Source organism: Argopecten irradians, chromosome 4, assembly GCF_041381155.1.
Source record: "Argopecten irradians isolate NY chromosome 4, Ai_NY, whole genome shotgun sequence".
Taxonomy (NCBI): Eukaryota; Metazoa; Mollusca; class Bivalvia; order Pectinida; family Pectinidae; genus Argopecten; species Argopecten irradians.
In genome coordinates, this window is record NC_091137.1 from 9910255 (window position 1) to 9925825 (window position 15571).

The following is a 15571-nucleotide window of genomic DNA, read 5'->3' on the forward strand; positions in this document are numbered from 1 at the left end:
CCTCTTTATCTTGTTATTATTAATGGAAATTAAATCTTAATTACTAAGTCAAAATATATGTTTACCGAAATTTAACCATTTATCAAGGTATTAACATATTGTTATAAACCTAAATTTAACTTATTTACCTGGGTATTAATATATTGTTGTTATAAATCGAAATTTAACTTATTTACCTAGGTATTAATATATTGTTGTTATTAACCGGAATTTAACTTCTTTACCTAGGTATTAAAGGGACAATTCACTCAGGCTAATTCTTTTACATAACTAAGAAGCAAAATATGGCATAAATGTATTCTTCTACATTTCTTATGAAACATATAACATAAAATATTGACAAATTCCACGTCATTGTTTAGTATTTTAATCTATACCGTTGTAATTATAAATCGTTGATCAATACGATTCAGCAGGTAAAATATGTTCGCTGTATCTATACCCGAGCCAACGTCACGCATGTTTAACAAATGAACTACATAACCACTGAGGAGGTGATAAAATGATTTTTTAGACGAGCCAATTCACCTAATAAGGTAAACACACTATTGTCAGAGCGATTTGAGCAGTTCTAGACAAAAGTAGCATTACTCTACGAGGAAGGGACAGGGTTCGGCATACAAGAAGTTCGACCACAATGTGTAATGGCGGACAGCGAGCGACTTTGAACACTCCACACGCATTTCACCACCATGGGCTTTTCTGGCATATTACAGTAAAACCAACTGATCTAATTTCCATTAGAACTGGTTTTTTCCGATATATGTACAAATTTTAATGTTCTTTTAGCCTGAATTGTCCCTTTAATATATTGTTGTTATAAATCGAAATTTAACTCATTTACCTAGGTATTAATATATTGTTGTTATTAACCGGAATTAACTCATTTACCTAGGTATTTACATATTGCTGTTATTAACCGGAATTAACTCATTTACCTAGGTATTTACATATCGTTGTTATTAACCGGAATTTAACATCTTTACCTAGGTATTAATATATCGTTGTTATAAATCGAAATTTAACTCATTTACCTAGGTATTTACATATTGTTGTTATTAACCGGAATTTAACTTCTTTACCTAGGTATTAATATATTGTTGTTTGTAACCGAAATTTAACATCTTTACCTAGGTATTAATATATTGTTGTTTGTAACCGAAATTTAACATCTTTACCTAGGTATTAATATATTGTTGTTATAAATCGAAATTTAACTCATTTACCTATGTATTAATATATTGTTGTTATTAACCGGAATTTAACTTCTTTACCTAGGTATTAATATATTGTTGTTATTAACCGGAATTTAACTCATTTACCTAGGTATTAATATATTGTTGTTTGTAACCGAAATTTAACATCTTTACCTAGGTATTAATATATTGTTGTTTGTAACCGAAATTTAACATATTTACCTAGGTATTAATATATTGTTGTTATTAACCGGAATTTAACTTCTTTACCTAGGTATTAATATATTGTTGTTATTAACCGGAATTTAACATCTTTACCTAGGTAATAATATATTGTTGTTATAAATCGAAATTTAACTCATTTACCTAGGAATTAACATATTGCTGTTATTAACCGGAATTAACTCATTTACCTATGTATTTACATATTGTTGTTATTAACCGGAATTTAACTTCTTCTTAACCTAGGTATTAATATATTGTTGTTATAAATCGAAATTTAACTCATTTACCTAGGTATTTACATATTGCTGTTATTAACCGGAATTAACTCATTTACCTAGGTATTTACATATTGTTGTTATTAACCGGAATTTAACATCTTTACCTAGGTATTAATATATTGTTGTTATAAATCGAAATTTAACTCATTTACCTAGGTATTTACATATTGTTGTTATTAACCGGAATTAACTCATTTACCTAGGTATTTACATATTGTTGTTATTAACCGGAATTTAACATCTTTACCTAGGTATTAATATATTGTTGTTATAAATCGAAATTTAACTCATTTACCTAGGTATTAACATATTGTTGTTATTTACAGGAATTAACTCATTTACCTATGTATTTACATATTGTTGTTATTAACCGGAATTTAACTTCTTCTTAACCTAGGTATTAATATATTGTTGTTATAAATCGAAATTTAACTCATTTACCTAGGTATTAATATATTGTTGTTTGTAACCGGAATTTAACATCTTTACCTAGGTATTAATATATTGTTGTTATAAATCGAAATTTAACTCATTTACATAGGTATTAACATATAGCTGTTATTAACTGGAATTTAACTTTTTTAATTATGTATTTACATATTGTTGTTATTAACCGGAATTAACTCATTTACCTAGGTATTTACATATTGCTGTTATTAACTGGAATTTAACTTTTTTACTTATGTATTTACATATTGTTGTTATTAACCGGAATTAACTCATTTACCTATTGTTTGTTATTTACCGGAATTAACTCATTTACCTATGTATTTACATATTGTTTTATTAACCGGAATTTAACATCTTTACCTAGGTATTAATATATTGTTGTTATAAATCGAAATTTAACTCATTTACCTAGGAATTAACATATTGTTGTTATTTACAGGAATTAACTCATTTACCTATGTATTTACATATTGTTGTTATTAACCGGAATTTAACTTCTTCTTAACCTAGGTATTAATATATTGTTGTTATAAATCGAAATTTAACTCATTTACCTAGGTATTAATATATTGTTGTTTGTAACCGGAATTTAACATCTTTACCTAGGTATTAATATATTGTTGTTATAAATCGAAATTTAACTCATTTACATAGGTATTAACATATAGCTGTTATTAACTGGAATTTAACTTTTTTAATTATGTATTTACATATTGTTGTTATTAACCGGAATTAACTCATTTACCTAGGTATTTACATATTGCTGTTATTAACTGGAATTTAACTTTTTTACTTATGTATTTACATATTGTTGTTATTAACCGGAATTAACTCATTTACCTATTGTTTGTTATTTACCGGAATTAACTCATTTACCTATGTATTTACATATTGTTGTTATTAACCGGAATTTAACTTCTTTACCTAGGTATAAACATATTGTTGTTGGTAACCGAAATATTTAATCCTCATACCTTTATCTGAGGTGATGGTTGTTTCTGTTGTTGACTCTTCGATTTCAGATTCTGTGTTAACAAACAAATTATATACAAACTCGTACAAAGCTGGTCATTTCTTAATACGGTGACGTTATTGTGCATATTTTATCTTATTTTGTAAACGGAAATCGAGGTTTTGAAGGGATTATCCATGGTAAATTAAAATATAAGAATTAACTTGAATAGATTTTTATATGTTATGGATATATAACACAAAGATTTGAGTGTACTCTAAAAAACCAACGAAGTAGCGCTTTATTTAGAGAACACATCGAAGTTTGGGGCATATCTCCATAATATAACAAGAGCTGAAAACAGCAAAAGCTCGCCTCTGGAATTTTGTTGGTTTTATTCAGGTTCTTTGTAATGTACCAGTATTATAAAATATAGCAATGTCATTCCATAACTTAACTTTTTAGTCCATTGGGCCTCGTGAAATTCTCAATATTAAGCAGTTTCCCCCTTTTAATGAGTGTCCATACATATCAAAACAATTGTAACTCAAAATCATTGTAGAAATCAACGTCGGTTGTGACGGCTCACTGTATTACAACACTTACACCATAACATTAACCTCGTCATTTCGACCCATTAGGCCTCTTGATAATTCTCAAAATCCTGCATTGTTTGTCCATACTCATCACAACACTTAGGATCGAAAATTAATGAAGAAATCAATGCCAGTTGCTACATGTACAGAAAACAGTTCTTCAACACTTACACCAAAACCTTAACCTGGCGATTTTGGCCCATTGGACCTCTTGAAATTCTCATAATCCAGCATTTTCTTCCCTAAAATGATACTTCATACCAATCACAACACATAATCCTAAATCAATCAAGAAATCAGTGTCACTTGTTAGGGATAACAATTTTTTAACACTTGCACCAAAACCTTAACCTGGTGATTTCGACACTTTGGGCCTCTTGAAATTCTCAAAATCCAGCATTTTCCTCCTTAAAATCATAGTTCATACCCATCACGACACTTACAATCCTAAAGTAATCAAGAAATCGATGTCGGTTGCTACAGATAACAGTTTTTTTCAACACTAATACCAAAACCTTAACCTGAGATTTTCAATGCGCAGCAACACCGACACCAGAGTAATTCCATAAGCCCCCCTCTCTTCTAGGGGCGAGCTAAAATTATATTCATGTTGATCCTTAGTATAAATGTATCTCGTTATCATTTTATACAATAATGGATTTACTTGGGAATAAGGTAATTGGCATGAAAAATGATGGCAACTGTGTACTACATATTTACTTACCATCAATACTCTGAATGTTCTCACATATATATCTTTTATGTTCTGTACAATTACTTCTCACACGAGTGCCATTCTCCAGGGCGTAACATTGCGTCATGTTGTCCAATTCCAGGTCTATTAAGAACAAATCAATTTGTGTAACTTACATATCTTAACTACATAGAAAAAATGTTGTATCTAAATTACACTTTATGAATCGAACTGCAAACAATATACATAGGTATATTTGGTTTGTGAAGTATTTATTCATTGAGTTCGGAGAAAAGTAGGTGTCAAGAAAATAACAGGAACAATGCATATAAGACCAGTGAGCGACTATGCATAGATCTATTAAAACTGCCGAGCTCCGAATCCATTTATTGAAAATTAAATTATCTTATTTTTGAGACGTTTATTTTCATCGATAATTAAAAAGAGTGTCTAATAATCAAAATAAATGGTTAAAGATATTTCTGTACGTGAAGTTACCGATGTCGTCCACGTTGATTCTCTGTCTGATGTCACCTGACCATATTTTGTCGGTGGTGTTCAGCAGTGCCATTCTGGTGGTATTGTCAAGGCCAGGCAGGTAGCCATTTCTACACCTTATATTATGTTCGGTTATTTTTATTTCGTCTTCATGTATTGTTTCGTTATCTGACGAAAAAAATTAACTGAATATAGAAATGATTCACCCCGTCAAACTTTGCTATGTATACGTTTACTTTGTAAAGTATGACATATTCCCTAATTTTTCGCTATCAAGAAACAAATAAATAAAAAACCGCTGTCCCGCTATCACTAACACGGATAGACGAATCAGTATATTTCTTCAGTTACAAAAGTTACTTACTTTAAACCATTACCAACATTGAAAAGTTTAAGCTTGTTAGTTTACTTTAAGATAAAAATATTAGAAAATAATTAATTCCGTTCCAAAACAATTCATGGCGTTATATCTTATATAGCATGTACTGATTACTCAGAGCAAACTAAATCATTTTATATTAATTCAAATCCCCTGAAGAATGGCAAGAGCCGTGCAAGCGCTTGTGAGAAGCTAAACTAATTTATTGTCGTGTTTTTAAATATATATATACACGATTAAACATTGTTATTGTTCAAATTATGAGTGTCGTTTATGCTCTGCCGACGGTAGAGCATGTTTAATGGATTAAACGTCAGAAAACTCCTATGTTTTGTATCCTGCTGCTATACTTACAGGTAACACAAGCTGTTGTCGTGATATTGGAATTACAAGGTTCTGGCTGCAGAACTACTGTACCATTTATGTTCTGGAACACAAGACACATGTCTTCGGAAGAGTCTGTCAAAAGAATGACAAAGTATTATTTAAGGTATATGTGGTGTCATCGTCAGTAACCCACGGTTGTTGCACTACTGTAGCGTGTAGTGTACTGCAATCAACCGTGGGTCACCGACGATGATGTGTCGTATATATTTCATACTAATCATCACCAAAGTTTACCAACATTTTGAAAATTGCAATACTTGCAATGCATAGGTGTAAATCTTACACGTGCAAATGAGACTTCAAAGTGGAGTTTGCCAGTACTAACAAAAACATTACATTTACATCTACAGTGAAGATAAATGAAGTATAGTGTAAGAAGTACATACGGTCAGACCATGAAACCAAGATGTGGTCTACAATTTTATGTCTCATTTTCACCGTGTTATTAGTAATTGTAAAGTGATTACCGCAGGCTTGTTTTCAAGGCATAACACACAAAGCATTTACAGTGCACGGTTTCTGTGTTGTTACGTATATTTATAAAGCAGTGTACATGTTTGCCTATCAATGGCTTTTACAGCTTAATCAATAAAAACTTATGATAACTGAAGAAAGAAAATCCAAGACAACATTTTCCGCCAGTCACAACACATATAACTTTAATGATATGTGTACAAGTACAGTATATGTATATATATGTACCAATGTATAATGGTGAATAAGGTACATATTGTATATTAAATGCTCTTTTTGATTCGGGGTATTAAAAATTACAAATTGTTACTACAGATAATCATTTTTTCCGATGTCATGAAAATGCAATACCTCTGAACAAGGAATGAAATAATAGATTACAGGACATATGCCAGTTTATAAACTCATAAAGTCAACACTTACCCACAATGCCATAACCTAAAATAAGAAACGGGTAACTTCAACAACCATTCGCAAACAAGTTGACAATCTGGCGACATATTTATTACTATGGTTGCCTAAACCATTTATCTTGAATGACATGATTTATTGGTTACCCACAAGGGTATCATATGATAGTAGCTGCTCCACTGAATACTAGACTATGGAACGAAAAAGAGACGCGAATACGCGAAAAGTCCCATCTCTAAAAATATAATACATGTATGTAGATATGGACGACAAGACTACAATGTACAAATACAACAAAGTAATTTTGATCAATAACAAAAACTACTTACTTTGCACGATTACCATAATTGAAAAAATGATCTTCTTATTTTACTTCCAACAAATCAAATATTTGACTATATGGAATGAGTTACTGAGTTTTGTTAATTGAACCTTTCTATACATAATACTCTATTAAACATCAATTAGTGTCCAAATGATAAACATTGCTTATACTCTGTCGGTGGTGAAGCATCTTTAATCAGATTTATTTAGCCACAAGCTTAAAGCCTAACAATTCTACCTTTGATATGAAAACATTGAATCTTTCAAAAACATCAATGTGATGAATTACGAAAAAATAGCCGCCAAGCGTAAAGGAAAATATTACATGATTTTTATATATGAACCGGCTTCCTATTTGTAAAATAAACCCATATCTTTCACGAAATACGCTAAATTATGATAGCTTTCTCTTCTTATTTACTTGTTCCGGTCATAATGCTTTGACGATGTTTTCCTTTGTCCTACTTCCTGAACGATGCCATTGTTATATACAATGAAGGTGCATTTGTTACCTTGGGGGTTTTAATAATTTCAATAGATATGCATAGATGTGCGCAATTAACGTTTTACAGTACATTAAACATTGAAAATATTTATGATATTGCTATTCCTTGGCGACTTTAAAATGATCTTGACTTACTAGATGACGTGTAAAGTGAGATGATGTCACGTCCCGTCCCACCACACTTGGTTGCCTGCTCCAGTCCCTCCCCACACGTGATGTTACAGTTAGAGTCATGTGTCCTATTCAGCTGGGACGCTGTGGTTTCTTTCAAACATTTGCACACGTCTTTGTCCTGTAAAATACATAGTAAACAAGATCTAGCTCAGTATACAATCAGTATAAACAGATACTGTAAACAGCTCAGTATACAATCAGTATAAACAGATACTGTAAACAGCTCAGTATACAATCAGCATAAACAGATACTGTAAACAGCTCAGTATACAATCAGCATAAACAGATACTGTAAACAGCTCAGTATATAATCAGCATAAACAGGAACTGTAAACAAACTTCCTTTTGTGTGCGATTTAATCTCCCGAATTACGCGATTAAAGTAAATTCGCAAAATTTTATCTCCTTGAATTAATATCTACATCACTTACACCGAAATAAATTTCCCTTCAGGTTATCTTGGCGACATTGTCTTGAAATGGATATCACAAAATTGAGTAGCCGCGATATAAAGCAGGTTTGCAATGCAGTGGGTAAGATAAAGTGGAGTCAAGTTACAATGTAGCGTATAAACTGAGCTTTACATGATGAGAAGAAATTGTTTTAAACATCCACATTTATGAAATTAACTCAAAAACATCCAGCAATGATTTATACTTATTTTTTTCTTTTCTTTTTGTTTTCGTTTTAAATCTATGTTCACACCTGACTACTGACTATTACCAGTAAAATTATACTACCTGTAGAATGAAATATTTGCTTCCATTCGATTGACAGTGTAGACGACATCTCCCCAGTTTCGGTGACGTCACGTTCACCCCCTGAGTGTCTGACAGATCTCCTACATGACAACCTAAACCCAACACAAACAGTCGTGGAATGAGGATCTGGAACCTGTGTTATACTATCAAACAAGCTTTGATATACATACAAATTCCTTATCGATTTTTTTACAAAAAAATACCTCTCCTCTGCTATCATGGCTACTCAATGAAAATATCAAATAGATGGTGATGATAAGGATCAATAAAACTGTTCAGTGTCCTGCTTGCATCAGAAAATATTTGCTTTCACCTTTGGGGACATTCTTAGCGATATCAGTATGGCAAGATGGATGTGGATTTCAGGTTAGGGTTTTATTAGTTAAACGTCCTATCAACAACCAGCGTCAACATGTCAGGTTTGTAAATGGATTTAAGCCGGAGTACACGGAGAAAAAAATACCGACCAGCGGTCAGTATCTGATATCTGAGCCACATGGGCTTCGAACTCGCTATCCAAGGTTTTAGTGTCTGGTAGTTAAGCAATGTTTACTAAAGAACACAAACAAAACCAATTTGTATTGTTAAGAGTGGTCAGAGAATAGACAGACGTGTTCGTACTGAAATTGTGCAAATGATAAATTAGTTGATGGGAGAAGACCTAATAAGGCAATGCCTACTGTCTAATTCCTTTGGTATTTGCCAATAAAATTGTTTGAAATCGGAAGTATATAAAGTATAGTTTAATATTCCCTCGAAGCGCACCGTTTATGCTGCTCTGATGTAAGTGTGATTTTCTATATGGGCAAATATCAAAGGAAAAAGTAGCATTCTGAGAATTTAAAGAGGTTCATTGGGCCAAAGTATACTAGTTCTGTAGGACAAGATGGAAAGTGCTAACTTTGGTGTTCTTTTTTAAATTGTAAACGACGGTAGCTTTGTTGTTCTTAAGCAGCTATTGTTTTGTGGCAACACCTTGTATGTACCATGCTCATTATCATGTTAAATGCCAGTCAGTATTTGACAATGTGTTTTCAATGTTATCATTACAGTTATGGGGAACCCAGACATAATCCGGGGACAGCCCAGCAACTGAACATAACAATAGTACAATGCTGACGAGTTTTATAGGCAAGACATAAAAATAAATTTAGTCTGCCACAGCGACAACAATGAAAACAATAGAAAGAAAAAAAAAAACACAACAAAACAATAAAACAAGTATAGCTGTGGAATGTGGAATTAGGGAGACAATTTCTGATGAATGCGAACAAAATATTAGAGAGAGAGAGAGAGAGAACTTGAGTGTCTTGATATGTCCTTGATGACGACAGGGCAATGCCGCCTCATCAATGATTCTTAGAATATGATACCTCGTTGTTATTTTTATTAATCTCAAGTGCATAGTGTTTAACTTGTATTGTCAGCTTTAAACACATATCCAGCTAGCGATAAATATGACCCATAAGATACGATTCAATGTACTATCGAAGTGTATGTTGGTTCGTGTTTGCCCTCTTAGTGGAGACCACTGAAGCATGCTGTTTACTGCGGTACCTAGGACAGGCTATGCGCTATATAACCTAAAGTCATCATACCGTCAAACAATGTGCCAAAAGTGAGGCGTTGTCCTGGTAGACATTGAGAAGAACAAAACATCTCGTTGAAAGGCAATTTAGTGTGGAAAACGGATACGCAGTTTTGGTCGTATTTTAGATTTACCTATGTTGTACAATGGCGCAACAAATACTGCTGTTCCGCTCTGGCTGGTACACTCATATAAAATATACTACATTTAAATGTTGAGAATAATTTGTAATTTTTACCGGACCGTTCATTTTCAAAATTCCATTATTACGGATGTAACCAGTTAAATTTGTTACTATTTTTTCCATTTTTACTATTGTTACAACTCCAGACATGTAAAAGTATACGGTACCCGCCCATATATTTACATAACAATGCGCTTGTATAAATGATAAGATGTGACTTAATTTTTTACGAAATTTTCTCTGTATTGTATTTTGAGATATGCATATTGTATGCTTTGTAATTTCATTTTGCCCCCTGTTGCTGATTAGTTTTTACCTTTATAGGAAAGCCATTCGGACAGGAAGGTGCGCTCAGGCATCCATACGTCCGACACATTAGCCTCCCGTAACATCCCGTCTATCTGTGTACTGTTTACCCGTCCGCTGAGGATGCTGTTGTTCACACCACATGCCTCTCTGGCGTCAAACCAGCTTATCTCATCGGTTGATAGAGTGAAGTTTGAACTTCCTAATAATAACAAAGTTGTTGACACGTATAAGGAAGTAGTGGTTTTCTATGTAAGTAAGTAACATATTTCACGTAAATTTTGATGTTATATCCCACCAATATAGAAATAAGTCTTGTCTGTTGTTCGGTCAACTTTCAACTTTATTGAAATAAAATTCATTGAAATTATAACCAAGATGTTTCTAAGGACAATATATTTCTCTGGTAACGAAATATACTACACGTATAATCGTAATCCAAACTTAACATAGTCTCAACTAAGGTGATGAAAACAAAATAGAGATTAGATTGGGGACATGAGAATGGAACCATAGAACCCGGAATAGCGAGCGATTATCGCTTCATCAACAACATACGCCATGCCAAGATAGCTTATAAATCTACGCTCAATATTCTTAGAATTTTGACGAGGAGAAAGTTGGGAAATTGATTGCAAACTAGAGTAAGGGTAAAATTTACAATAAAATGTCTGGTAAAAAGCTTAGAACGGATACAACCAATACCGTGTAAGGAAACAAACGGAGAAATGGATATCAGCAAGGCTTGGTGATGGACAAAAATGCTCAGACAAACAATGTTCAAACACACAAGGCTCAGACAAACAAGGCTCAAGGCTCAGACAAACAAGGCTCAGACAAACAAGGCTCAAGGCTCAGACAAACAAGGCTCAGACAAACAAGGCTCAGCCAAAAAATGCTCAGACAAACAAGGCTCAGACAAATAAGGCTCAGACAAACAATGCTCAGACAAACAAGGCTCATAAATGGACAAAAGATACTCTGTCATGGACACACAAGGCTTAATGACTCCACAAGTAAGACATACAAATAGTTATATATATACATGGACTTGGTAAAGAATAAACACAACTAATGCTTAATTTAGTCCATTTAAAAGCGCCGTTTACAAATGCTTAACCAAATGAACCCGAGTCACACACATGTAAAATTGCAATCCTTATACAGACGCGTTTTCAGCCGTATATATTGTATATGTATAATGTATATTATATAATGAAATCCTTTATAACATGTGATCATCCCACGATGGACTGTCAATGACAGGACTATTTATAATAACCAGTTAATGTAAATATATTAGTTACCTGACACGGCTATCGTTGTACAGAGTGTCACCATGAGGAGGTAGTCAGCTGCCATATTGTACTAGGGTACGTACGTCGTCTCCCGTCAGTTATGTTGATTCCCTGAACAAGGAAGTAAATAAGTTTTCCTATAAAACGGAACTAGACACTTACAAATACGCCCTTCCGTAGTCTGAATAGATTATGTGATGCGGTGTGAATTAAATTAACTTTGATTTAACATTGGATGACTGGAATACATTATCTTTCTTTCTTTCCATTTAATGTTAAGATATCTTGTCGTCGTGGATTTTTCTGTTTGGGGTTTCCCAGTTTACCAGGGAATTACCGCACAACTGAAAACTGAATTGATTTATATACTATTGGAACGTGACATTCCATTGTTGTATGATCAATATCTTTCATTAGAAATAGTACGAAATAATAATAAAAACTGCGTTATGGTAAAGGCTGGTAGATACTCTATCCTATACGCCTATCTTGGCTATGTACATTTGTAATTAGTGTTCCGGGCGAGCGTCACATGTAATTGGTATACATACTGTACATGTCCTCACATAACTTAAGCTTTATGGACAAAACACAGCACAATAGTGTTGTAATGGATGTCCTGTGGAGAGGTTATAGTGAATACTATCTTGATCAACGAATTGTCGGGACAATACAGGAGCTGGGGTTTGGTTACCTGAAACACTTAGACTTAATGAGCGTCCAGACACAGTGTATTAGTTAACTGTTGTAACTGTAATATAGTATATAAATACCATTTTACCTTGACAGCAACTCTGTTTCTGTGTATGTGTTAATTATTGTGTGCAAAACGAATAAATTAGATACGTCATGTATTGACGGCGAAATCAACAAAACGGTCTCGGGAAATGCCTATGATGAAGACCATGAATCATGATGGAGTTTTACGGTCGATACTAAGTCGGAAACGTGTCCTTTTCTTTTCATGTTAAGATAAAAATATGGGTATATGATAGGCTGTGATAATATGCTTCTTTGGCGTCTGAATATTTAAATATACATCGCCGACAGAGCAAAATCAAAATGATTATTTCAATAATTGGAATTGATTCAATATGTATACAGGTCTAATTAACACCAAAAGGTTTAATTCACAGTCAGCATTGCATTTATTAAGTAATTAAGTGCAACATAATTTTTCGGGGTAATATTAATTATTTTCAAAACGTTGTCTTAAAAATTTTAAATGTGCAAAGTCGTATGTTCTTGTTTTGAATTGATAAACTATACTTATTGTCTTTACTATTTAGACTCGCCGACATTATGGACTTGCTGTTGATACAAAAGATGGCATTAACGTAGACCGTCCCTTCTGTGACGTCATACGTTTGTAACGTCGCTTTCCGGATCCCGGCAAACATATTTTATTTCTCCGTATCCACCTATTATAACTCGCTTCGGATATCCGCAAATATTTCGTCTGCCAGCTTTCCGAGTGTTTACTTGACGTGTACCGATCTAAAGATGTGAACTGTGTGCTAATCGGTAAATATAGTATAATTTTGAAGATTCATGCATGAGAGAAATTCCAAGAATCATAATGGTCGCTAACATGGAATACACGGATTGACGGGGACCCAAAACGAAAAACTTCGCATCAGTGGCCTAGTGACTAAACATCATCTAATGACCGCCATTCTATGTACCTATGTTTTTGCAGGATAGATCTTAATTCCCACAGTATATCAATGCTGAAGGATGTTAGCGATGTTTTAAATGCAAACATTCGAGTTTTGAGCTTCGATATATACGAATCGTAACATACCGGTATACTAATTTTCGTCCGGAAACGGACAAACAATATACGGAATTAAAATTGCTGGAACATATTTTCATTTTATTTTTTTTGTTAAAATCTTTACTTATGATTTGAAAGATGCTATTACGGAAAATAATCCATTTTGATACAGTATCACACAGAGCAAAATATTTGTCTCAGAAAAAGCTTATATATTTCCTGCTGAATTACTCTTTTTGAAAGTTTGAGGTCAGGCCTACATGTAGCTTGCAAACTCGTTTGTTATATTTTATATAATAGATAAATAAAATCATGAATATATGTAATTATTATGTTATTTTGTATACCTCAATAATATAATAAATATAGAAAACTAACAAAGGTAAATGAATAACATAAAACGTTGAAAAGTGCTACGGATTTGCCCATTTTTAATACAACGCGACTAGCGGTTGTATTAATGCTATCTGGTTTACTATTGATGTGTAAGACTGAGTAGGACTTGCCCTACAATGACATCTAGTGGTGACCTCTTGAACCATTTCATTCATAAACTTCCATTCATAAATTCCCTATTCATTGAATAATGTTCCTTTGGACCAATCAGTAGTCATGGTAAGACTGCCTGCTGATTGGTAGAATACACAGAGTGTGTATAGAATACACAGAGTGTTATATAATACACAGCCCATCTAGGTCAACTGTTGCTTGCTGGTGACTCCTCTGTCCAACTTACATAATCTCTGTTAATGATAACTTACTATCTAAGGCTTATAGACATAAGAGTTTTAAAGTAAACTAATCATATGCCCTTTTTGTGTACTTTAAAATAATGTTTTTAAATGAATGTTAAACACAGATCTGAGGTAAAGGCAGAATAATGTATAAGGCTGCCCTCATATGTGCATGGTTTTACCAAAATAGGTGTATGTGCAACATAAGAAACAAGAGTATATTAAGGATAAAAACTCATTTTAATGAAGACTTTTGTTTTCTTTGTAATTTTCATGTAGGAACTTTAATGAAGAAAAATGTCAAACAAAACATGTATTTTCTGTGATCAGTTGAATGTTCTTGAAATAATTGATATCAAAGTCTTTATAATATGGTTTATATATTTTGATTTTGGAAATTCATTTGATTTCATTCTATTTTTCTGTTTCTGTTGCGTTGTATTTGCAGTACTTTGAGTACTTTGATTAACGTTTTCAGGCCAAAATTTAAGGGGTATTAGAAAGCAAATCGGTAATATTTTGAAAAATAATTCGGTGAGGTATAGTTTTTATTGGCTTTTCTTATTGCAAATAGGTCAATCTTCATAGAAATTCTAAAAAATCGATTTTTCTTGAGATCATTTTTTTCAGAAAAAAAGAAAACATGACTATTTTGATGCATTTTTTCACTAAAATTGGGTTCGGAATTACTTTTAAAATAACGATATTTTGTTTTATTGTGGAAAACCCGGCTTATTTGACAGAGTTATGGATTATATATCGTCTACTGAAGGTATGAAGATGTTACAAGCGTATTCTTTAAAGGTTAAGTGATGTTACAAGGAGGAAATATCATTTATTCAAAAATCCTTAAAATCCGGAATAATAAGTCGTTAATACATATCTTTAAGCAAACCTGGAAGAAAAATTAACCCCGTGACATATTATTTTTATGCGGTTTTTGTGATCGGGGTATACCTAAAATCAAAATATCAAAAAATGAACGAAATCCCTGAGAGGAAACTAGAAGGGACGGTCTACCTTAAGTAAAAATATAATGTTAAATAAAGTTACACGCCAACAACGTTAGAGATATAGCAAGACGCGACACTTTTGAAACAGTAAGTTAAAACATATAGCTTATAGACATTTCATTCAAAGATGCTCCACCGCTTACGATGTTTTTTTTTATCTCTATCAAAAACAGGAGCAGACGAATAAGTATTTTTCTTCAGTTACAAAAGTTACTTTCTTTTTATAATTACCACCATTGAAAAGGAAAAAAAGAAAAATAATCAATTGCATAACGAAAAAATCCTTCGCACTATATACTAAACGGAATGAAGTACTGATTGCACATGCTCTAAATGCAAAATAAAATATTTCATATAATTGTGTGTG

At 32.8% G+C, this 15571-nt stretch overlaps 1 protein-coding gene across 4 annotated transcripts in view; it reads right to left on the minus strand.

The window, feature by feature from the left end:
- The window catches only part of LOC138320552 (uncharacterized), a 55069-nt gene that overhangs the window by 37912 nt on the left and 1586 nt on the right, over positions 1-15571 (minus strand). For 2 of the 4 annotated variants that reach the window (XM_069263599.1, XM_069263595.1), the window contains exons 2-10: positions 11690-11791; positions 10393-10584; positions 8284-8396; positions 7505-7661; positions 6553-6567; positions 5623-5727; positions 4890-5057; positions 4422-4535; positions 3124-3174 (exon numbers count right to left, since the gene is read on the minus strand). In XM_069263599.1, the coding sequence (XP_069119700.1) occupies positions 3124-3174; positions 4422-4535; positions 4890-5057; positions 5623-5727; positions 6553-6567; positions 7505-7661; positions 8284-8396; positions 10393-10584; positions 11690-11744 (970 nt within the window). In that variant the 5' untranslated portion in view covers positions 11745-11791. The remainder of the gene's footprint in view (positions 1-3123; positions 3175-4421; positions 4536-4889; positions 5058-5622; positions 5728-6552; positions 6568-7504; positions 7662-8283; positions 8397-10392; positions 10585-11689; positions 11792-15571) is intronic. The other 2 variants (XM_069263598.1, XM_069263597.1) reach the window with 2 other exon arrangements.